The following is a 25,525-nucleotide window of genomic DNA, read 5'->3' on the forward strand; positions in this document are numbered from 1 at the left end:
GATTTCAAGAACTCCCAGTCCAGTCTTTTCCTTTTTCTTCCCTCTGGTTGTGGACGCGCTCTTTTGAGAGGCATTGAACCACATTAAACAGAGCCTATTCCTCCGCAGGTTCACCGCCCACCGACCCATCGTAGTTTGCTTTTGACCGGGTTATGAATTGAGGAGAACTCGCTTCAACACGCCTTCTCTTTACTTCTAGATTTTTCATTACTCCTGATCCGCGCGCGTGTGTGTGTCCAGCTACAAATGTGAAATGTGTGTGTGTAAGACGTGGTAGCATCGCCTTTTATATTTGCTGACCAAAAGAGAGAGGATTAGGCGATTTTGAAGCACTCACCTTTTATTCAAACAAATTATTCACTTCAGCTAGTCAAAGGAATCTGACCCACGTGAACTTTTTTTGTAGGGTTGATTGAGGTTTTTCCAAAACGTTCGACCCCCATCACGTCTTTGAACTTTGTTCGCGTATTGCGCTTAAACGCCCCAGAGTAATCCCTCTACTAAAATATATTTTATATATACAGTTTAAACATTGAAACACTGTCCTGATTACATTTCACCCAAACATAAACGTAAATAAATAAACACTTTTCATTTTTAATTTAACGTAGTAAAATGTCCCAACTTGATGGACCGTTTATTAAACACTAATCAGAGAGGGGGGAAAGGGATTAGAAAAGGTATTAGCTGTGTTATTTCGGAGGTGATGCTTAAAATGGTCACCAGAGAGAATCTCTGTCTATCTAACAAGTTTTTGCTCATGTCAAATCCCAGTGAACAACAACATAGTCCTCACAGGTGTTAGAAGTGGTTTGGCGTTGAAAGTTCACAGTGTTAAATAGTCATCTGATTTGCTTGCACACAATCACCGGTGCATAATGTATAGAGGACTGAGGAGGGGAGGGCAGAAGAGGGTTCTGAGGTGAAGTGGGGGTGGGAGAAGGAGGAGGAGTGTATACGAGAGAGTGCGTGTGCGTGAGAAAGAGATAGTGGTGGTAGTAGTAGAGTGGCCGTAAGGGGACAGGAAGGGCAAAGAACAGTCGCTTTGCTGCTCAATTAGTTTTTTAATATCCTTGCTAATCTTTTCTTGAGGCAAAAACGGGATCGCACTTTTTACTTTTTACTTTTGTACTTTTGTTTTATTTATTTTATCATAAGGCCCTGGATTTCTCCAGGGAGAATTCATATCGCTCTGTGCGTAAAATCCAAACTCATTCCAAACTATTTTACGCACGACTTAGACCTGGGATTTCAGCAAATAAACTGGATTATTTCACCTTTAGGAAAACGTTAATGTGATTTCAGATTACCCAACGACAGTAAGGTCACCTGAAAATTACAATCTCCGTCTTTTTATTGGATTTTTAAAAATAGCTTTTTGTAAATATAGTTGATCAAACTAGAGACGAGAGGATACAGCAGGCACAAACAAGTGGTCGGTAGGAGCAGATTTCGTCGTACTCAAACCCGCCGCTTTGCCTCCCGTCAGGCCTCTAAACCGTCAAAGACTGAGCAGGACGACTCCTCATTCACTGCTCATGTCTCCTCAGCAGAGCACTTTCCCGTTGAAACGGCGGACCATGGACAACAGGCCTGTCCGGACAAAACGAACCGGTGCCGTCCGACATCTGCTGTTGGCTGCCGCCTTCCTTGTCTGCAGCTCGCAACTGCTGATGGTGGACGCGAACTCGTGGTGGTAAGTAAATGATTGCGCACTGATATCTGAAAGTTATGGTTAGTAGATTAACGGCGACTAAAACGTGGGTGAGTGAATTATGACCCTCCTCAAATTTTGTGCCGTCAAGAGAGCAAATAAGAAAAACATCAGATTCGCACAATAGACCAATTTTTGTTGATTTCTGTAATGCTGAAGCATCATGAATGGAATTTCTTTGAGCCATGGCTTCACTATGTGCTGCTTCTTGCATCTGTGCTTGTGTGTGTGTTTTGGGGGTTAGTTTTGCGTGGTGCGCTAGTGGTGGGACACTAACAGTGAATGGAACAAATGTGAAGGCTCTGTCACAATATTTACTCTGAGCCCCAAATGGCATTGCATGGCGGGCTGCTGCTGTGCCTACAGGATCGCAAATTAGCCACACTTGTTCTTGACTTACAAAAACTTACTGCGGTGGCCCAGTTCAGGGTGGCTCTGTGGAATGATACTGCTAGAGGTCAGAATGAAATTACAGGACCAGATGTCCATCTTAGAAGTCTAGCCGTTAAAACAGCCTGAGATACTCAGTAGTTTGCACTCATGTTCAAGACTAAAAGGGAAACTTTAATAGCCCAGGTGATCTGAATAGATTATTACATGATTTTTCTGTGTTAGGCGGTCAGATTTGAAAGGAAAGGAAGTGGCTGCAGAGATGTTCACCAGAAGACTCTTATCTATATTTTATTGGCCACTTGTACCAATAAACCCAGCATGTGTCTGAATTTTTGCCCTCTGCTGTGCTGACCTCTACTCACAAAGGAGTCACAGATTCCATAAACTCAGTTTGAGGCTTTTCTGTTTAAATTTCAACATCTACGTGTTTTTTTTAAAGGGTAAATTCTCAGTTGAAATGACCTCTGTCTCTCAGGTCACTCGGTCTGACCCCGATGCAGCGGCCAGAGATGTACATTATTGGAGCTCAGCCTCTCTGCAGTCAGCTGTCTGGTCTCTCCCAGGTAAGTTAGTATCTGTGTGCTTTGGAAACGATTCTCCTCTAAGTCAACAAGGCTTTTATTTTGTTAGAATAAAAGCATATCTCAGTTTTGCACCTCTGATTCTTCTGCATGATTTTTTTTTAAAGAATAAGCCCTGATCTTCTTGTCACTTCCTTTTCTGTACCCTTTTGCAACCTAACCGGGGAGATGGTCAAATAAAAGCGCAATTTCCCTGCAGGTACCACTGAAATATAAAACTGTTAACCAACTAATGTCTGCTAATCGTATCTCTGCTGCTGCAGGGTCAGAGGAAGCTGTGCCAGCTGTACCAAGACCACATGACCTATATTGGAGATGGAGCCAAGACAGGCATCAAGGAATGTCAGTACCAGTTCAGACAGAGGAGGTGGAACTGCAGCACAGTGGACAACACTTCAGTGTTTGGGCGGGTCATGCAGATTGGTGAGTTTACTGTAACTGAGGAGGAAAAAAATGTGATTAAAAGAGAATGACACAATGGTCATATTGTGCCTTTAAAAGCTGTCAGACAGTATGAGACTAACAGCAAATTACAATCTTGTGTTTTCAATTCTTTTTCTGGGATTTTATCTTTTCAAAATCTTATCACCAACTATTCTATAAATGCTTACATGTGCTTGTTTTGTATGTCAGCTCTGTTTCTGTTGCTTCTTAAACACAAGATATTTCAAACTGAGCTCCTGCCATCCTAGAAAATTCAGATTACATGTGTGTGGGTTTTATGGCCCTCAGTCAAAGCAGACAGATAAAGAACTGTCAGCGGCACCACAGCTAATGTGTGATGGCCTGTTTCAAAACACCATATAAGCAACAGATAACAGAGGCTCAGCATCCAGCCAAAGGCTCGCTTTCAACTACAGCTCTTACTTCATTGTGGCAGCATATGTCTCCTCTCTCTTATAGTTTTATTCTGGTGATTTTTTTTTAAGATTATCAGTTTTAAAAAGAAGATTTATTCCACTTTTTGGTCAAATTCTATAAAATAGGTAGCTACAGGTTTTGATTACATTTTTTTTAGCCTGTAATTGTATCCAATAAAATAGGTCATATATAGATGTGAGTTATGTGGTAAAAAGACGGGTAACTTAAGGTGAAATAGAACAGAAGAAGTGGAAAGATTGTTGTTTGTTAGTGCAGTGGCATTAAGATTAGCATAAAAGACATATCACATAAATAGTGTTAAGCCAGATGCTACATATAACATATAAATACACATAAAACACACATATATAAGGACAGTGTAAAGAGAGATATTAAGATGTCCCATATTTCTCATTATAAAAAGTGGTGTCATTAGAATATAATATGTGTGTAAAATAAATGTCCTTCAAAATGTTCCTATTTCCGCATTTTAGGCATGATAATGCCAAGCGCATGCTGTTCTATTTAAAGAAATCGATCATTAACGATCCCAAGAAATTATAAAATAAAGAGAAACAGAACTCAAATTCAGACTGAAAAACCTCATTAAAAATCCAACATATGACAACATCTGAAATATTCATTTCGACCCAACTATTACCGTGAAAAAAGCCGATATACTTTACGCAGGCGCACTAAAACGAAAAATTTAGTCCTTCGATTAAAAAGACGGGGAAAAGAAGCAGTCACAAAGGAAGACTTCAGTAGGCATAAAACAGGAAAGGCATGTACGCTTTATGCATATCTCCAGTATTTTAATAAACAGATACCCGGAGCGCAGATTTTCGGATCGATAACTTGCGCGTCTAATTCCCAGCAGGCGATGTGGGAATCGCCTCATCAACAAGTATGTGCCAAATCCGCTGCGGGCTCTCTCACTCTGCCTCCATGCCTGTCTTTCTGTTGACAGTCTAGCTCCAGGTTTATATGGAGGTGTTAGTCGGTCCATTGTCCTGCGGCTCTTCTTTTGAAATGCACTGATGAGCTGACACCGAGCCGGCAGATCCGGACCTGCTATTTGAAGTCTAGGCTCATAAAACCACTCGCTCTCTATCTCCCTGTCTTGTCTGGCTTTCTTTATCCTGCTGCATAACATGAACGGATATTTGCATGCATACCTTCCTGTCTTGACTGGCTGCTGTTGATTCGGGGCCACAGAAATTGTGTAATATAGAGACCATTGTGCGTTATTTAAATAATAAAAGTGCAAATATATATATATATGTATATTAGAGTAGGGCATAAACACTAATAAATGGTTTGTATGTGTATAAGAATAATGTGAAGTAGGGTAATATTTAAAAAAGCTGCAATATTGTAGCTGTAGAGACCGTGACAGTAAGGTGATGGCGAGAAAGACAAAAAGCACATTTTGTTTAAATCTTTATTTAAATTGAATTTGAAGGTAAGCGCTGTGTAAGGTTACTCTTTAAATAAGCACTGTTGTAGCAGCTTTATGCTGGAAGCAAGGGCAGAGGGTGTAGAGATCACTCAGTAAGGTCGTGCATATGGTATATTTTAAATACAGATATTTTGCCCTTTTCAAACACTCATATTGAAGCTAATCATCTCAGTGAATGCTGCCTCTACCAGGAAAAGCACTTCAAAGCTCCTTGTTATTCTCATGTAAATCATGGTGTTTCAGAGCACTTAGTCTCCACCTGTCAGGCCGTTGTCCTTGTCCTTGTCACTTCTTTGTGCGCTGAAGTGTGTATTAATGCAGAGAATAGGACAAGCAGGCTGTCTTGTGTATTCCACATTGGTGTTAGTGAATGGAAATCATTAATATGGACCAGTCTGTGAAATGTATTGCATCCAGGCCACTTCAAAGAGCGACCAAGACTGTAAAAACACAGTTGTTTATTAGAAGCTAGTCGCATTTAAGCAAACTCCTTCAAAGTGCACTACTCTGGCTGGAAATTATGTAAATTGTTGTGAGATGACCATCTACAGTAAATGCACAGTGTGACAAACATTCCCAGAAGTTTCTTCCATGGATTTTTGCCCAGCTCCTTTCTTCTTATTCCTACATGTTATCTCCTTTAAGGGTCAGTTCACCCAAATTACACAAACAGATTATCTCTGGAGCCATCGAGTCATGCAGACAGTTCGGTTTTATTTGCTTTTCGGATATCCATCACTCAGATTTCTGCTTTTAGCCCCATACAATGGTGAGGATGCAGCAGTACAATTCTTCTGAAAGTTCTTTATTTGTTTATTTTTTCAACTAATCTCTCTTCTTTAAAGTAAAAAACTGTGGGGAGGAATGTTTCAGATGTATTTCCTTTTGGCTCTGAGCTCCACGAGTTCAGTTCTTATGGCATGAGTGCTGCAGTGATGATTTGTAATCTGGTAGAAGTAACTCTTTAACGTTATGGTTGGGTAGCCAGGACTTGGACAGATATACCCAGAGGTCGACCACATGAGGAAAACTGATATGCTGGAGAAGCCGATATGTTTAAATCATTAAATGCTGCACGTGCATGATCTGGCATTTAAAGTTGTGGAGTTAACCAGGTATGAGGTCAGGGCCTCAAATCACTTCTATTGTCTATTGTTAGTTCAAGTGGGGTGTGGGGCTGTTAGCTGTGTGTTTGTGTGTGCGTATGTGTGTGTATGTGTGCGTGTGTGTGTGAGAGAGAGAGAGAGAGAGAATGGGTTATTTAGCTGTGCAGCTACCTGTGTTTCCTGTCAGTGATGTGACAGCAAAACTGCAGCTTTACTGTGTGTCAGAATTCACATGCTTAACTCCTGTTTTCCTTCCTCCATCAGGCTCCAGGGAAACAGCTTTCACCTACGCCATCAGCGCAGCCGGTGTGGTCAATGCCGTCAGCCGTGCGTGCCGCGAGGGCGAGCTCTCCACCTGCGGCTGCAGCCGCGCCGCTCGCCCCAGAGACCTGCCGCGTGACTGGCTGTGGGGTGGCTGCGGTGATAATGTGCATTACGGCTACAGGTTTGCTCGGGAGTTTGTCGACGCCAGGGAGAGGGAGAAGAATTACCCCCGAGGGTCACCCGAGCATGCCCGGATGCTGATGAACTTGCATAATAATGAAGCAGGGAGACAGGTATGGGACAACGAAAAAAAAAGCTTTATCTCTCAACAAAACCATCGCTGTGTTAACTTTCCCAAGGTTACTGTTGTCTTCTTCATATGTTTCCCTGTCAGGAATGTGTGTAAGCTGAGTGGGCCTCTGATTGCCTGACCGGGCAGTATTTATATGCCTGTGTGTGTGGGTTATTTATTGGGAGGGTCCAAATGGTATACTGGTAACGCCCTTGGAGTCTGGCGGGGCTGGCAGGTCAGAGCACATTCCTCCGGTGTAACACACAGGCACATACACAGACATACAAAAATCCAACACTGAGAGGGGCTTTAAAGGACATTTTACAAGACATTAAAAACAAGAGAGACAGACTCAAAGCTGGGGTGGTATGATGGTCATTAAGCTTCCTTTCCACTCTAGTTACTGAACAATGGCAATGATGGTGATTCAACAAATGGTCTAGTAACTGAAGTTGTCTGGAAGGTTCTCAGGTAGGGAGAGAAAGAAACCTCTTGCCTTTCTCTCTCTCTCTCTCACACACACACATGCACACACCTTTCTCGTAAACTCTCCATTTGCCCATTCTGGTGTTCCCTGGAACAGGAGAACACGTTTATCTTCACTTAGAGAAGCTTTGTTTAAGCTGTTTACAAGACAGAGACGCTGCCTGTGCATGTGTGTGTGTGTGTGTGTGCTCACCTCAGCTTCATTTGATTTGTGTATGAGACGGTGAGCCTAGTTTTGTGCGTGTGTGCGTCAGAGGTCAAAGGTGAGGGTCTGGAGAGGTTGTGTTTCTGCTGAGAGTCCCTTTGGGGCTCTACGAGAGTATATGAGGGAAAGATCTACTGCTGCAGCAACCTTTCACACGCACAGTTCAGTGACATACGCATGCTTTTTTGAATGACTTTTCCTCCTGTCTCCCGTTTGATCCTTTGCTTTCATTGTTGTCTGTCCATCGAAACGGAAGAGAGGCAAAGGGAGAGATGAAAAGGAGGAGAGCCACAGACAGGAAGACAGTTTCTCTCCTTCTCTCTATCCCCCCGGCCCCACCCTGCTTTCTGTCTTTCTATCGTGGACACGCTGGTTTGTCCTAAGCAGGATTTGTCTTGCTTGGTTGAACAAGGCAAACCACAGGGCTTTTGTGGAGGTGACAGCGGTGTCCGTGTGTGTGTGTCCGTGTGTCTGTGTGTATGTGTGTGTGTGTGTCTGTGTGTGTTTGCAGCCTCATTTGATTTGTGTGAGTGGTGGACAACGTGGTCGTCCGTGTGCACAAACGTCTGGAGACAGAGACACAGGGTGAGGGATGGACCTCCGTCACACTTCTGCGACTCTCAAAGACTTTCGCACACTTACGCACACACAGACACACACACAAATACACACGCAGAGAGCTACTAACTTCCACTGTCTCCACATAAATCAAATGAGGCAGTGCTTGTTACACAGACCCAAAAAACAGCCAGACATACATTCCCGGCCTTTTTTGAGACGCCTCTGCTCTGAACACACAAGATCATTTTCAATCAGTATGTCAGCCCCCGGGTCCTTTCGTTAATGGGGGGGGGGGGGGGGGGGGGGGGGGGATATCACGTGGCACTTTAGGTGTTTATCTGTCTTTACTTTTTGGTGAAATGTCATCACTGTCTGTAGTATCGTGCCTTACTGTTCCAAAGATATCAGATCTTACTTTGTTGCAATGAAATGTACGAGAAAATCGCACCCAGCACATCCCAAGTGTTTCCTAAAAACTCAGTTTATTTAATTCAGCAATTCAGCAAGTATGGTAATCCAGAAGCTTCAATCAAGTGCTGGCACAAGCAGATAGAGTATGCATGGGCCAGTTTCACCCAGTGTAGAAACACATTTACTGGTGCTTTGCAGCTTGGTGGACACATGTAGCTGAAAGTTCATTTTTTGCTTTTTTTTTCAGTGTTAGAGCAATCTTTGAAGGAATCTAAATCTGCCCATTACAGAGCATCAAAAGCATCTGAAGAAGCAAACAAATTTCAGTCCTCCTTCACACGATTAGATTAAAATATAGGCAACAATGTAGCCAAATATAGCAACATTATCCTTCACAGAGTAAAAAAGAGGATGAGGCAGGGAGACGTGTTGCCATTTTCATTCCTCATTCACTGCTTACACTGTCACAAAGGGTGGGCTGTGCTCTCTGTTTCTCACTCTGCATGCACACACACGCACACACACACACACACACACACACACACACACACACACACACACACACACACACACACACACACACACAGCTCCTAAACCCCTAACCCTGTCTGAGTAAAAACCTATTGTGCCTGACACAGAGACTGTGTCTCCACCACGGATCACTGAGCGTGTGTGTGTGTGTGTGTGTGTGTGTGTGTGTGTGTGTGTGTGTGTGTGTGTGTGTGTGTGTGTTCATCAGGTCCAGTGTCACTGTGCCCAGCAGGCATGACCTACCAAATAGCTCAGTGTGATGCTGGACACACACATGCATGGTTTTGTTTGAGCAACATGAGGCTATTGGCAGGTAGTAGTATGTAATGAAAAGCTCTATACATCAAACAATGATGTTCAGAGTAATGAAGGAAATGAAACAAAGTCACAAAATTAAGCACTGGCTGTGGAGAAATGTTAATTGGGAAGATTAGCACAGAAAAACATAGTAATGGCCTCCCCATCCTTGTTACGTGAAATGTTACTGTCGCTGTAAACATGTCATAAACCACACAGTCGGGAGTCTCAGTGAAAACAAAGGCTCGTAAAAATGGCAAGGAGTCATAAAACATGAGAATTTCCCCCTTTAAACTTATATCTGAAAGTTTTTCTTAATTGTCAGAGTCCCAAGTTGCACCATTCTTCTGAAGCTACAACACATTTCTGAAAGGTTGTATTATATGGCCTTTCTATTTCTTCTGTTCTTTCAGTTTAAGTTAAACTTAAGAACGTATCAAAGAGAGAATCACCAAAAATCATTTTACCCTTCCACAAAATGACACTGTCCCCTGTTCCCCATCTGACGGGGGGTCACTGAGGTCGGTTCATGGGATTGGAGGGTGCCGAGTGCTATGCCTGCTGGGTAGTAAAGTAGAGGAGAGGGAACAGGGGTGGAAGGTGGGGGTCGCTGGGGAGGCTGTTTGGGACGCCGGGGTTAACAGAGGTGAGAAGGTAATTGAGATCAGGCAGTGTGCGGAGACAGAGTGATGGGTTTCATTTGTCTGAGGGTGAATCGGGGGAAATCGGGAGTCAGAAGAACTCGATTCGGCAAGAATTGCGTGGAGATGCGCTGGAGTTTGTTTAAGTTGTTGTAGGTGCTTGCACAATACCAAGAACAATTTGTACTTGTTTGTGTGTCTATGCTTGGGGTGTGGGTTGTTTGGTTTGTTTATATTGCGGTTTAATTGACCTGGTAAAGCTGCAGGGGTGAAGGGCTCCCCCTAAAGCCCACTGCTGTGAGGACAATAAATCTTAGATTTCCTGTTCCTGTTTTTCTAACAAGGCCAAACGCTGTAAAGTAGGAGCTGCTTTATCTTAAGGGGAAAAAAAAGCTTGTTCATGTTGATGTGTTTCAATCAATAATTGTCATGTTCCAATTATTTTCAAGGGATAGTTTTTTCTATGGGAACTATGTGGGAAAGACTACTTACATTAGAGGAACATTTCCTCCAGTTAGCGGGCCTTTTATTCCAAGTCAGTTGTTTGTCTTACTTTGGTGGGGTCATGTTGACAGCAGCGTCGAAGAATAGCACATATGGAGAAAAAAATCATTTTCTTTGCTTTCCATTTTCCCTCCTGTTTATCTGTTTCACTCTGCATTCATTGTATAGCCCACCTAACAGAGGTTTCTTAAATAAACAGATAATTTTTCCCCCACAAAGCCAGTTTTGGAGAAAATGTTGCAGTGTGTGTGTGTGTGTGTGTGCAGCAACGTTTGCACGACTCATCTCTTCTTTACTTTTAATTGGCCGTTCCAGCAGTGTAGCAGCTCCATGATGCTTTTTTATGTTCCCCTCTCACTATGTGCTCGCTGTAATGATGAGAGCTGAGCAGTTACAATTTGTTACCACTAGATGGCAGCAGCTCAGCAGCAAATCGATTGTAAATCTGCACCACAGAGCTGGAGCTAAAGCTGCTGACCTGGAGGTGAGACTGAAGCATCACAATGACCGGTATTAGGAGGAAAGAGAAACATGGGTTATTTTTGCTTCAGCTTGTGCATAGTAATCCCTTCCACTGCACTTATTTTAGTGTATTTTACTGTATATAGTAACCTTTAGTAGTATAGTATGTAGACTATTTTTCTTTTTACTAATATCTCTTTATTCACTTTTTCTTCCTGTCCTTTGTGAATTTCCCCCATGTGGGATTAAATAAAGTCTACATCTATGTCTGTAGTGAAAATTTATTGTGTAAAAACTAATGTGGAGTTTTGGGGGGGGGTTTCTATCTCTGTATACATTTTGATTATTTAACATTTATGTCTTTTTTCTATTACTCCAACAGGCGGTTTACAACCTGGCTAATGTGGCCTGTAAGTGTCATGGAGTTTCGGGTTCCTGCAGTTTGAAGACCTGTTGGCTCCAGCTGGCCGACTTCAGACGTGTTGGAGAGTTCCTGAAAGAGAAATACGACAGCGCAGCAGCCATGCGGGTCGGACGCAAGGTACTAAATCCATTCATGTCTCTTGTCTCCTCCCTCAGGAACCATTTTAAGTGTTGCCTCTGCTAATTCTGTCCTTGATCCACCAGGGAAAGCTGGAGCTTCTAGACAAGCGCTTCAACCCACCCACCACTCAGGACATGGTCTACATCGACCCCAGCCCGGATTATTGCCTCCGCAATGAGACCACAGGATCGCTGGGCACCCAGGGCCGACTCTGCAACAAAACCTCAGAGGGCATGGACGGCTGCGAACTGATGTGCTGCGGCAGAGGTTACGACCAGTTTAAGACCTACAAGCACGAGCGCTGCCACTGCAAGTTCCACTGGTGCTGCTACGTTAAGTGCAAACGCTGCACGACGCTCGTGGATCAGTTTGTGTGTAAATAGCGCACTTCAGGATTTGGAGGAGGCGGCGGTGACGACTAAGGGTGCCGGAGGTGACGGGACGGTGATGTTTCGAGAGTTTTGTTCAGGATTAGATGCACAAAAATCAGATTTCTGACAAATGTCCTCATCTCCCACCATTTCACATCAAGCCAAGCAAAAAGCAAAAAAATAAATAAATAAATAAAAACTGCATAGCACCTGTGCAGCATATTTTTTGGAAGTAAATAACACATCAATGGATGGAAAGGTAGGGCAAAAGACACCTCGGATTTTTATTTCCCCCCACCCTCTGTCATCGCTTTCTGCTGCCGTCTTTGGAGTCCTGATCACAACCATAAAGGAAACAAACAAAGCTGATGGACAATGAATGATACTGAGGATGAACAACTGGATCTGTGAGAGGAGATGTGACTGGTGTGAGATGAAAAAATAAATATATAATTAAATAATAAATAAATACACAACTCTTGATTGCTATTTAAAGAGACTCAAATAAACCCAGGACACAGTTTGGACCCCACCCTTCAGAGAAATCTAATGATGCTTTGGGAAAAGTGATCACTTGTGTCACCATGTATGTTGTCTGACCTTTTAACCCTACAAGAGAGATTCTGAGATTTAAGAGATGTGTTATCATGCACAGCAGAAATGCAGAAAAGTTCCGATTGGTGGTGTAAATAAGGTAGGAAATTAATCAAAAAGATAAATAAATGAAAAGTAGGAATACACAAATGCGCGCACAAGCTGCATCTGTTTCTGTTTCACAACACAGTGAGGTTCAGGGGAAAAAAAACTCTTCAAAAGACTAAATGCACCACCTGTTTTGTACAAGTAGCAGCAGAGGGTGTAGCTGCTGCTGTTCCTTGTATCATCAAAGCAGTAATCCTGCACCCGTGACCTGACAAGTGTGACTATGCAGGTTAATGAGGCTTGGTGGTTGAAGCCATCTTGACACCACGGCTGTTTAAACAAGCAGCTCACACCGGCCGTCCGGCTCCGTGACCTTCATGTGACAGCGAAGTGAGCGAAACCTCCATTAGTGAGATTAATGTGCTGTACCTGCCTTAATGAAGCCACACTGAGAGACACGTTCGCTGTGAGTGGACGTCTTCATCTCGTGTTGTAGCGCAACTCAATAAGAGCAGCAAACAGCCCCCGTGGTGTCGACTTAGCAGTCCTGTCGTGGCGTGATTTTTAGCCCGTTTCTATTGGCTCAGTTGTGTTACAGATGTTAGATGCAGTTGGCACGAAGAGGACAGAGTGAGCAGGCGAGGACGGAGCGCGCCGTGGAAACTCATGAACGTGCAAAAACAGAGAGGACTGCAGGTTTATTACTTTTAACAAAAAGAACAAATAATAGATGAGAACAGAAAGTATATTTTATTATTGTTTTTGATTCTCCTGTTTTCTATGTTTTTATACATGAGCATTACTGTGTATTCTTTTGATAAACTACTCTTTGAAAAAATGAGGTTTTCTGTGTTTTAAGTCTGCTGCAGTTCTTCCGGGAAAGTTTTTATCCGGGCCAACATTTTTCCCTGTCTTCCCCATCAACATAATAAGCACAGACGTGTCTGTGCTTATTATGTTGTCATCGGGGTGGCTGTTTTCTCAGGTACAGGCAGAACTTTATTAGGGACAACAAGACATTTAATCTCGACTTAATCTGCACATTTACATTTAAATGAACCTTAAATTACTCTTTCTTGATCATATCAGTGTTACAGTAGCCTAAAGACATGAATGTTCTCACGTCCATTGTTTTTATGTGAATGTATTGGTTTTTTTCCAATATAAAAATATAAAATATGATGTATATTCATAAATGACCTTAAGGATCTGATTTATTAGTAGCTTACGCTTATTAATCATTCAGCTTTCTTAATTTTCTCACACCTCCTTGAGACCTTTGATCCCATCAGATGGCCAAACAGCTTGTCCAGTCCTGGACTCTTCTTCTGCTCTTTTATATCTAAACCATCAAGGCTGGATTCTCCCACAGCCTCTTTATGGAACCAGCAGGATGGCTTCATCATGTATCTGCAACTGTAAAATATCCCAGCAGAATTTGCTCAAAGCTGAATGTCAAGTGCACAGTCACGGTTAAGCAGGTCTGTACGGTGACCTTACCAACAATCCCATTACTTTTAGCTGCTCACGAGTAATTGGATTAGACTACTGACCAGAGCACCATGACCGACGTACAGCGCTGTCCCTGTGTAATCCTCCTCACCTACTTTTGTAGGCAATCTGCGCTTGCTGGTTAGGTAGTATGATCATTTCAGTGTGCACGTGTTGTTTGTGTATCTACAAATGCATACCTATCAGCCACTATATTAAAACAAGCTCCATGGCAGAATTGGCCTTCTTCAGCCGGACAAAACTACAAAACGAGGCAGCACCAAAGCTCTGCAGATCCTAATCACATCAAAAAAAATCATTGGTGTGTAATTAAACAAGGCAAATCCTTAGGGGACCCACAGGAAGCAGCAGGTCTGCTCTCAGTATCTCAGCACTGGACACAAGGGGACATCTGAGGTCACTGCTATTTCGGTGGCATGTTGGCACTCCACCGTTTTAGGCAGGTGGTTTTAATGTTGTGCCACATCGGCATATGTGTGCATTTAATGGAGATTAGAAGAGTGAAAGTGTAACCTGATGGTCGGTCTAATCCTTTTTACCTGACAGCCATCTGCTGTTGTGATGCCGCTAAGTTGAACTCTCTGAAACAAACAAACAACAGTGAGTAATTCTTCCTTTCTTTGATGAGGCCTTCTCATCCCGTGAGAATATTACTGGTTATGTTTACAAAAATAGTTCAGAAGAGTATGGATGCCAAACTGTCTGACTTAAAGATGTTTTGTTGACCAGAAAATGTTTGCAAACCGGTCAGGAACACCATTAATGAGACCCGGCTCCAGGAAGACCTCATGGTGTCTGACTGCCAGCTTGTTAGTTGTTTAGCCTAACCAGTTTAACGGCATATTTTCTTCCTTATGCATTTGGACTACATTGCTGTGACAATGACTCACACAATTTATCATAACATCATAACATTTGTTTCCTTTCTCAGTGGTGTTTTGACATTGAGCAATGAGCTCATTTCCTGTACAACCTGTCCTCCCCACATGTTGGAGAAGGAGTTGGAAGCTCTGGTTGCTTGTCCCATGTCCAGCGATAAGCAACCTAAGAGGCTGAAATCCTCCATTATGGGAGAAAAAATAACAGCAAATAGCTGTGAACTACAACAAATCTGATGCGTTTAAATATTCAGAACATGTTGTTCTTTGTACAAACCATAGTGAGTCACGGTGATAAAGTGTTATAATGTCATTGGTATTCAACTGCATTTTATTTTAGTTACTGTATTTAGCATCAAGACAAAGCTGCTTTTCATCATTTTACTGAGGCTGTACATTATGCCAGAAGCAAACTACACATGGGGATGTCACACGTGGTGTTTATAGATTATCCAGCAGCTGTTGTGGTTAAAGAGATCTATATGCAAACTCTCTGATCTGGATTAGCTGAACTGAAGGAGAGACACAACCCCACTTTTTCAGACACACACACATGCGCACAGTAACTCAAAAGCCTGTTTCTGAGTCGGCTGCTCTCTGTTTGTGTCTTTTTCGGAGCTCAAAGACCAAGTTAACCAAAGATGCTCAGACACTTATCCATAAGCTCATTCAACCATATGCTTTCTGCAAGATTTGGCCGCAGCAGAACGGATCACTGAGTCCCAATGAACCAGAATATCTAATCTTCTGTAGATGTGGAAAAACCATGTATGGTCAGTTCCCACATCAATACAGCAACAACTTCTTTCGCCCTTATTGACATTTATCGCACGGTTTGTAATTACACAAAATGCTTATTCAGGTTAAAAAAAAACACTGCACAATGAGGAAAGATGTAAGAAACCAACATGTTTATTAATGAAGAGTGACGCCAAACATAAAGCAACCAGGCGTCACAAGAATATACTGACATCTAGTTAAGCCAGTCTTGTTAATTATTCAGGGCCTTTTCAAGTGTTATGCCAAAACAGACTCAGTATTCAGATCTAGCAAACTACACCTAAGGAACAAAACAATTAGCAATGCATAGTCTTCTTGTCTGGCTTGGCAACTTTGCTTAACTGAAAGCTACGTTAGTTAGTAATTAAAACTTGCCCTGGCCTGTGAAGGAGAGAATGAGAGGTGCGGTAACCTTAATAGGTGTGGTGGGTGTTACACAGTTAACATCAGGTGTTCTATTCTTCTGTAAAACCCTGCGAGGACATGTGACCATATTGGGGGGGGGGGGGGGGGGTGACTGCTTCTTTAATGCCTGTTTTTCCATAGAGGTGATCTTGCATTGTTTAAAGTGGGTGTTCAAGGAAGCTTGCTAAAATAAAACTTTCTATTGCTTTATTTAAACCTGTGGAGATGAGTTTATCTTTAATTACAGATAAACATTTCTATCACTAACAGTCACCCAATTTGCAATTTTAATATGCTGTTCTCTTGAAGATAATTTTTAACCATTTTAACCGTAGTTGGCAGTGTGATCCAAAAGAAAATGACTCTGAGTGACACTTACCTTAGCAAAGAAGAAAACACAGGTGTGAATCTGGTTTAGGTGTGTACAGGTGTGTTATGTCATGTTGTGAATACCTGGATCCCAGCAACAGTTGAAGAAGCACTGTAACGCACGCCATTAAATTCTGCACTGATAGCTAATGGAAAGTTACTTATAATGTGATGTAAACAATGACTTATTTGAGAGAAATCAAGTCAGTTTCTCCCCGGCCTTTCTTAATTTTCTACTTTTACATGATCAAGTTTACTGTGCACAGATTAGACTTGTAAATGCTCAGATGTTTATGAAACATTTAATCATTATGATTTCATTATTTAGCCAAGTAAAACCATCTTCCTGACTTTAATAAAGCAGGCAAGTCTTCTGTGTTTCTCCACTTGTTACAGAACCAACAGATCATTCAAATGGCCACAAACTCCAAAATAACACAGAGCAACAAAAAGAAAAAAGCTTTAAATGCTGGATTAGCAACGAGAACCTGGTGCAACAGTAATCAAGGTTATGCAAACATATTGCGGTATCCTGCATGACCACACGACTGTGAGTTCATTAGAGAGCTGTGGAGCTGAAAAGGTGTTTTATAAGCAAATGTTTAGATCATTTCCTAATCAAGCATTTGGAAGGAAAAATTCAATTCCCAAGCTTTATTTCTTTATGTAAACATTTAAAGTGTGATGCTGAAAACTAATTCCATTGTGTAGTTTGTCTGCTGTATTTCCCAGCAGAGAAACTGAGCACACTTTGTCATGTGCTTTTAAAAAGAGAAAAATTATCAGTTGTGGTATCAGTACACAAGGTTAAAATCACATTATGTACTCATGCGCTCTAAGTCCTTGACATTTGAAGAAACATCAGTTACACTGCAAAGTAAACAAGAAACCTTTGTGAGAAGATATGAGATCTGTGATGGTCGCTGAGATAAACTGATTTGCTTAAAAACATTTTTTATCATCAGCAAAAGTTCTAAAACCTCGGTAAAGATATATAAAATTATAATTTACAAGTTATATGAGATCCTGTCAATATTACCAACTTCTTTGTTTTGCAAATGAATCCAATTCTTTTCTCAAATTTTTTTTATTTAACTTATTTTTGTAACACGCAGCATCCTTGTTTTATCTGTCTCTTCGTAATCTATATAGAGTCCAGTCAATCCAATGCACTAATTCAAAGAGGATAAAACTTTAGTGATAAGATATCCCAATTGCAACAGAAGAACACAGATATAATCAGGTCAAAGTTCTGAGGTAACGTCATGCATTGCTTGCAACAGAGATTATCTGTATCAGCGCAGCAGTGGATATAAGATTTTAGTGTTTTCAGAGTCAAGTCACTCCTTCCAAATACTATTTCTTAAAAGTAAGACAACATCAGTTGTTAAACACGTGGTTCCAGCAGAACCTCTGAGCCTGGTTCTGCTTTAGGTTTTTTCCTGTTAAATGCTAGCTTTGTGAAGTGCTTGCTCTCAGGAGGTTGTTGGATTGTTGCAGGGTCTTTACCTAATCGTAAAAAGCGCCTTGAGGTGACTGCTGTTGTGATTCGGCGCAATTTAAATAAACCTGAACTAAACTGAATTGAAATGGTACTGTGAACTTGCTTAAGCAGTTCAATGACACTATGAACCACCCCGTGTTGGCCCACACTCAGCTTCCAGAGCCTTGCATAATCCATTTCCACAGAATCAGCCACAATTGCAGCACTCGGGGCAGAGAGCGTTGAGAGCAGTTAGTCGAGCAGTCAGTCGAGCAGTCCTCTAATTCTCATCAGCACGTCAGTGAACATTGCTAACAATCATGTTATAATAGCTGTAGAAAGAAATACCTTGATTAATACCATAGTGATGGGCATGTTGACAGATGAGGTCAGACATGAGTCTCCGTGGATTATGATGGCTAGGATGACACTGTGATCTATAGTCAGAGGAGGGAGCAGGTGGAAGATAGCCCGAGGATGTATAGGTATGCACTGGAGAGAAAATAAATGAAATACAATAGAAGCAAGACAGAATACATGTGTGTGAATGAGAAGGAGACAGGTGTAACAGTAAAGATGCAAGACAGGTGAGTTTAAATACCAGACAGTGCACAATAGAGGTGAAGAAGTGAATACAGGCAGGGTGAAGCAGGTGGAGACAAGTGTCAGGAGGGATTTGTGACAGAAGGATGGCAGCAAGAGTTAAATGTTTGTCAGATGGCAGTGAGACCTGCTATGATATATGTTTTAAAGACAATGGCACTAACAAAAAGACAAGAGATGGAACTGAAAATGTTAAGATTTTCATCGTGCGTGACTAGGAAGGACAAGGTTAGAAAAGAGTATACCAGAGGAACAGCTTGGGTTGATCATTTTGGAGGCATAGAGGGGCATGGCTTAGATGGTTTGCAGATGTGCAGAGGAGGACAGTGGATACACTGGACAAAGGATGTTGAATATGAAGCTTACAGGCAAAAAAAGAAAGAAAAAGAGCACAGAGAAGATTCATGGATGCTGGAGATGCAGAGAGTTGGTGTAACAGAAGAGACAACCAATAACTGAACAGTTTATTGGTATATCAACATAATAACTTGCCTGTAGTTAGCAACTGTGATCAGTAATACACTGTTTAAGTCCTATAATCTGCAAAAGCAAACCAAAGAAACTCGCATGTAAACATGTTTTTGTTTGATTTATTGATTTATTGATTAGCATTCAAATATCTCAGTGAATACAGAATAAAGATTACCACAAAGCAAGAAAGCACGAGACAAGGCTAATCAAAAGGTATTGGCTGAAGCATTTGCTTATGACGCCAACCCTTTTAACAAAAGATCTTTTTGCATGCAGCTCCTGTACACAGGGCTCGAAGCAAAGAATAAAACAAAGCAAAGCAAAAACAAAAAAACAAACAAACAAACAAACAAAACAAAAACTTTCCACCTTAGATAAGTAACTACATCAAAGCAAAACAATCAAGAGTTTCAGTATTATTATTTTTGCTCTTTTCATTCTTGATTTATATATTTCTCTATTTTTGAACATGTTTTAAACAAGGAAAACGAACTACACCTTTTTAAATCACTGTCATAACTATTCCACAGGTTAACTCCTCTAACAGAAACACATCTCTGCTTTATATTTGTCCTTATCTTGTTTGTTTTTTTAAAAGAAATCTGTTCCCCTTAAGTCATATTGACTCTCTTTGACTTTAAACAGCTTCTGAGTACTTGTTTTAGATCAGAGACTGACACTTTCATAAAATAAACAAAATGATGTCTCAAAAATACTTGATAGCTTAATCAACATTTTAATTAATGATAAGACCAAATACACGAACACTGGATTGTTTAGCTAATGTGGTTTGGCAGGTTATTGCTCAATTTCCACATAGCAGCTGCTTGCCAAACAAGTTTTGTCAAAGATAAACTGCTGGTTTAGGGCATTGAAGAACACTGTAGTGCACAGATACCTAGATCACATTATATAAAACTAACTATAACATATATTCGTCTCAAGTGCGGAATATGGTTATAATGTGATTTAATTCTTGATCATTTACGATTATAAACTCGGCCTATGAATAAAAACTACAAAAACGCTTCTTCGTTTATGGAATGTACCTTTCTGTTCCTGATAGTCTCTGATTGGTGAGTTTTCATAAAGTGCGATGTGATTGGCTCATGCGAGCTCATGCGAGCGGTGTCACTCAGTGAATGCCTGCCTCCCGTCGTTTCTGGGTCCAGTCTGGTCCAGAGACTGTGAGGAGCTTCTTATAGTGGAGAGAGCAGAGTACCCACCACAACTCTCTGTCAGCTGTAGTATCTATAGCCAGACCACGGACAGACCAGGTCATCCGGAGCAGGTGAATACTACAATTCTCATTTGTTTCTGTTAATTCTTATTGTTGTTGTTCTGTCTTGTTTAGAGCTGTTTTATTTCTTCTCGGACTTTCCTGGCGTAACGTTAGCGCCACCCTGAATGTAACCTGCCAGCTAGCAGCTTTGCTGTTCAGCTAATTCTGGGCTGTCAAAACAACGGCATAGTCTGCTAGCCAGCTAGAAAGCACAGCTTTGCTTTATTTTTCCAAGTCATTTTTATTCTTGTGAGAGCATATTTGGCATATTTGGAGGTAGATAGGTGGCTCTGGGAGGCTGTCAAAAGAAAAAGAAGCTTTCTTAAAGAGTTATCTGGCTTCTTTCGGAGGTGTCAGCTCTTGTTAGCGGACTAGCCAGCCCGCTAGCTCGGTGTAAACAAACCATCATCGCTGCCTGTCGCTGAGCAGCAGTCTGCTTCTTATTAAAGCTCGTGTCAAACGTAAGAAATTATTTTTTTCGTCAACGTAATGTTATACAAATAAAAACGCCCCTTGGTGTATGTCTTGTAGTAAAAGTAAACGAATTGTCGCTGTCAACAAAAACGTAGTGCAGCTAGAGTTTTGGGTTTCTTTGTCTTGCTTGCTCCCCAGTGTTGTGTTGACTCCGGGTACTGTGAGTTTACTCTGAGTGGCTCTTCAGTGTATTTGAAGCTTGTCATCTAAAATAAAAGAAGCGGGAAGCTGCTGTTTAGGCTAATTCATTTAATCACTTGACAGTCTTTTGTAGAGTCAGTTTTGTTCATCTTAAATGCATACTGTGCTTTCCACCTTCTTCCTTTGTTAGTCATTGATGACTTGTTAACTGCCTGGAAATGCCGTCATTTTTTTCTGATTCTTTAGCTCAAAACATTCACGTTATTTCATAAACAAATTGTGTTCCTATTTTTAAAAAGGTGTAAGTTGAGCTCCTGTTATCAATCCTAAAAGAAGTGACTTTGTGTAAGTCAGTATGACCTGTAACTTTTTTTTTTCCAGAAAGCTATAGTCATTTCTTTCATGTGTGAGGAATAGTTGATTCATCTTATCTGCTAACATTCATTAAAAAATACTTAACTTTATGGAAATATGATTGTTACATTATGACACTCATCACCAGGAGACAACACTGAAGGCCGGTTCAAAATGGTCACTGTACTTCCTCAGCTAAATTTTTTGTACATTTACAACTGTAAGTAAATTATGATATTTGATAATAATAATAGTCTTGAATGCCTACAAGTTATTGTAGTAACAACCAAGCCTGTGTTAATTATTGGGTTAATATTAGTTAAGAGCATTTGCACCAACCAGAGATGAGGAGAATGCTGATTTTGGAGCACATTATGTATACCTCTTTGGAACTAAAAAAGCCCATCATCAGCTTGTGAGATTATTTTTAACCCTCTCAGGCTCAAATTAAACTTTTTGTTGTTAATGCACAACCAAGTCCTGCAGTGGTACTTCTGAGTAAAAAAAACTCATAAAATATGTATGTGGGGTAATCAGGTTGTTAGTTTTTAACTGTTGCAAATCGGCAACGCCTGCCTTGAGAGGGTTAAAGCATGATCTCACTTAAAACTTGCAAAAAAAAATTGAGCATACCAGTACCCCGTGTTAAAGTTTGTTGCCCACTCAATCCATCAGCTCTGAAGCTGACCCTGATTAGCAAACTGCAAGTCAGGAGATCTCAATCTCAATAAAACCTGTGGGAGATCTTGGACTTTGCATCTTGTACAACACACTCTATAGAAGAATATCTTCTGGAAATCCCTTTAGAAGTTGTCTGGAAACTTGTAGAAACAGCACAAAGACACTTTTCTTTTTAGCTGAACACCCTATGAAGGCACTTAGTTGTGTTCTTTCACTAATTTCCCACCCTTGTATATGTACTCTTTGGATTGTTATGCTACCTAATATTTCCTTTTAGCTGAATATTATATGAATGCCCATCCCATTTCAGTATTTTAACAGTTCGGTTTGCCACAAAACATGAAGTCATCTCATACATTTTTTATTGGCTGGGGTAGCTTATAACACATTTGTCCTGAATCCAAACTTTATATGCACAGAAACACTTCCAGCTCTGCCCTAAATTGAGATTAGCTTATGGATATTTCATGGAGCATCTTTTTTTTTATTTGATATTTTATGCATTTCTTTATGTTTGAATTTCTTTTATTCTTGGCTTTCCGGTAGGGCCCCACCCTTACTTTGCTCTGTCATGATTTCCAAGTTCAAGTTTAGCTTTTGTTGACCTTAACAGCACCAGAAAGAACCTTAAAACTGTTGCCTGTAAACAGAATTACATACACCCACACTACCTACTTCAATTCTCAAGTCTCAAGTACCTGTATGTGTCTTCTATTTGAAAATCCACACAAGGATGCAAAGCAGATGCATGCATTGGGTTTTACATAAAGTCCATGCCCTGTAGAAAAGTCAAGTTGTGCATAGAGCAGGGTTCTCACAGGACCACGCCATAAGTTTTTGTAGTAATTTCCTGTTGGAGGATATTGATTTGCTGTTATAGAATAACTGAATCTGTTGCGTAGGTTATGTTTGTACCACACCAGCTAGACATGGTTATTGAGCAATACGTCATATTTCTGCAGGAAGTTCAACTCTCTGGAGAACTTAATGTATAATGAAGTCAGCCTTTGACAGCGTGCCAGGCAGGAGAGCAGCTAAGCATAGCTTCTAAGAATAGTAGAGATCTGTCATTGCTAAGTTGATTGATCATAACACAGAGTAGCTGCTCTCTCTCTCTCTTATATTTCCCTTTTCTTTAGTCCTTTTTTTCTTTTTCATGCACAACAGGGGTGTGTGTGTGTTTGTCTCTGTTTGTGTTGTTGTGTGCCAAACAAAACAAAAAAACTCAGGCCTTTGTTTAAAATGGTTTGTTCAAATGCTGTTGCCTAAATAGGCCTGGAGAGACACACAATACTCCCAGCTTGTACTCTAAACAGTGTAAACTATGTTAAAATGTGTCTGCATGTGTGTGAGTTTGTACTTTGAAGACTAGCAGATGAGTCACTAGATTTGCAGTAAAACTAATTTCAGTCGTAAAGTTCAATTGTGTATAACCAAAACAATTAATTGATTAGTAGATCAACAGAAAGTAAATTAGCAAAGAATCAGTTGATTAGCAGTGCTAAAAGTGTACTCCTTCTAATCTCTCATATCTGTATTTGTGATATTTTCTGTGAGTCACAAAACCCCCCAAAAAACAAGTCTTTCTGACATTTCATTGGATAACATTGCAAGTGGTCTGAAAGAAATCAGCAGTGGTAATTTTAACTGTTTAACTATTATTTTTAAAACCTTTAGTTATCTTCATGCACATGCCTTGTGTAAAGAACACGTGTTGCAGAATCTAGAAAAGATTTTTAATTACAAAAAAAACCATAACCTGAGCTAATCAGTCAACTTTATTGCTTGACTCCCCATTAAAATATCTTACTGTAATCCTTAGAAAACAAAAAGTAAACTTGTGTTTTATCCAGTCTGCTCCACATGACACAGAATAACGAGTTTGTGTTTAGTGGCTTTAGGTTCCCTCTTTCATTTTCAGGTCTCATTTCTGTTCATTTGACCTACTTTTAGATTACCACCTAGTGTCTGAAAACATTTGGTTGTGCTGTTTCTCCAGCAGAGCCAGCAGCACAGTGACCTTGATGTGGTCACATGGTTGATGGGTTATGGGCTTTTTTCTTTGGTTCCAGTTAGAGACTAAAAGCTTCATCTTCTAATATTTTTCCTCCACTAGTAATTTGCTCAGGATGTGGTCTCAGTATTGTTTACTTCGGGCCTTGAGATGTTTATGTAATTTCAAGGACAGTTTGTTAAGTGATTTTTCTGTATCATGTTAAATATTTTAGCCTTCATCACCAGTCTGCGACTCAGAAAGTAACAGGCAGAACCATGTGGCTGTTTCATGTTTTCTCCATCTGGAGCACGTGCTCCAAACCCTTTCAGCGTATTGAATTACTTCCAAACAAATCACAGGTGATGAGCTCTTCAGCTATAGAGAAGATTTCCCCTTTAGACTGCATCATTTGAAGGATATTAAGAGTATTACAATAAAACCAGCATGGCGTCTGGTGCCTGGACCCAGTTGTGGCCCACCAGTTTATAGCACAACTTGTCTGTGTTTACTGGTCTGTCCACAGGGTTCTCCTTTGGTAATCAGGTCAATGCATTATTGGTTAGTGAAAATGTTTTGGTACATGCTGTCCTCAGTAAATGGCATTTTATAATTTCTTTAATATATAATATCTTTTTGGGGGGAGGTCACTATTTGAGCAAAACCTGTGTCTGTCAAGCATGAGGGGGAACTGTACTGTGTGTGTGCTGCAAAGCTGAGAACAAAAGTGTGTGTGTGTGTAGAGATTACATCACACTGGTTGCCTTTGTTTAGCTTTCCATCATAAGACTCCAGCATCAGAAAGTCACTGTTTCATCAGGACTTGTCAGGTCACCAGTAGAGACGCGCTCAGCAACTGTTTTAGAACAAACGTTCTAAAACTGGGATTGTGTTTGATGTAGAAAAACATGCTAAACTGGCTGTCAAGTAGTCTGACGTGTGCTAATTTACTCCAGAAGCTGACCCCACCCGTGTGAAGCAGCAAGTAGGTAAAAGCAAACACTTATTCACTCTATCCAATCTCTTAACTTTAGGTGTGTGGATAAAGAATGTCGGAGGGTGTGTATAGGTTGGTTAAATTTAAAGGATGTCTCAGGGGAGCCATATAGTCCGCGAGAACAGTAAAGGCAGCCATGTGGTCTCTAAACATCAGGTTTAAATCACTACGAGGCAGCTACACATACAAAGAGTGGCTTGTTCGATGCGTGTAGGAACATGCACATGTTATAAAGCACAATTAGGTAAATGCAGTTTTGAGGACAGCGTGAAACTGCGTAGGACCTTACCTAAGTTTAACTTTCTCAAACATAGTTGATAAATGCACAAGAATAATTGCTTTGTAGGAACAGAACCAATGGTGCACAGAAAGCAAAAAATAGATGTAAGGTATTGACGTCAAAACCATTTTTCTCAGTGTCTGCATAAACAAGGTCAGGGGCTTAAGATATTGACAGTTTAATGAGACAAGAGTCTTCACCAACAATGGAAAATTCCTGCACTAATTAAAATACTCCCACATGAACCTAACTGCATTCACTGTTATCTCACAATTCCCTGCCTTTCCAAGGCAAATATTTTTTTGTTTTTGTTTGTTTTGACTGGTACTAATATATGCATAGTGAAAGGAGACAGCCAAAATCTGACAAAACATGACAGCAGGTCTGTAGTAAAGTTTATGACGTTGTTGAAATGTCACTGACCAAAGTGTGTTGTTGCGCAGTTTGTATCTTATGCAACAAGTTTGTGGCTTTTAAATTTATGTCAATTTAAA

General features: G+C 40.8%; 2 protein-coding genes across 9 annotated transcripts in view; both read left to right on the top strand.

Moving 5' to 3' along the window:
- wnt5b (wingless-type MMTV integration site family, member 5b) overlaps positions 1-24,742 on the top strand; it is a 111,110-nt gene extending 86,368 nt beyond the window's left edge. For 5 of the 8 annotated variants that reach the window (XM_085136953.1, XM_085136956.1, XM_085136954.1 and 2 more), the window contains 6 exons: positions 1,551-1,696; positions 2,583-2,670; positions 2,952-3,111; positions 6,382-6,674; positions 11,154-11,312; positions 11,399-19,191. In XM_085136953.1, the coding sequence (XP_084993079.1) occupies positions 1,551-1,696; positions 2,583-2,670; positions 2,952-3,111; positions 6,382-6,674; positions 11,154-11,312; positions 11,399-11,698 (1,146 nt within the window). In that variant the 3' untranslated portion in view covers positions 11,699-19,191. Of the gene's footprint in view, positions 1-1,550; positions 1,697-2,582; positions 2,671-2,951; positions 3,112-6,381; positions 6,675-11,153; positions 11,313-11,398 lie in introns of all 8 variants that reach the window. The other 3 variants (XM_085136958.1, XM_085136951.1, XM_085136950.1) reach the window with 2 other exon arrangements.
- The window catches only part of adipor2 (adiponectin receptor 2), a 30,619-nt gene continuing 25,095 nt past the window's right edge, over positions 20,002-25,525 (top strand). The window contains exon 1 of the mRNA XM_085136959.1: positions 20,002-20,120. The gene's annotated coding sequence lies outside the window, so the exon portion shown is untranslated. The remainder of the gene's footprint in view (positions 20,121-25,525) is intronic.

Source organism: Neolamprologus multifasciatus, chromosome 17, assembly GCF_963576455.1.
Source record: "Neolamprologus multifasciatus chromosome 17, fNeoMul1.2, whole genome shotgun sequence".
In the NCBI taxonomy this organism is placed as follows: Eukaryota; Metazoa; Chordata; class Actinopteri; order Cichliformes; family Cichlidae; genus Neolamprologus; species Neolamprologus multifasciatus.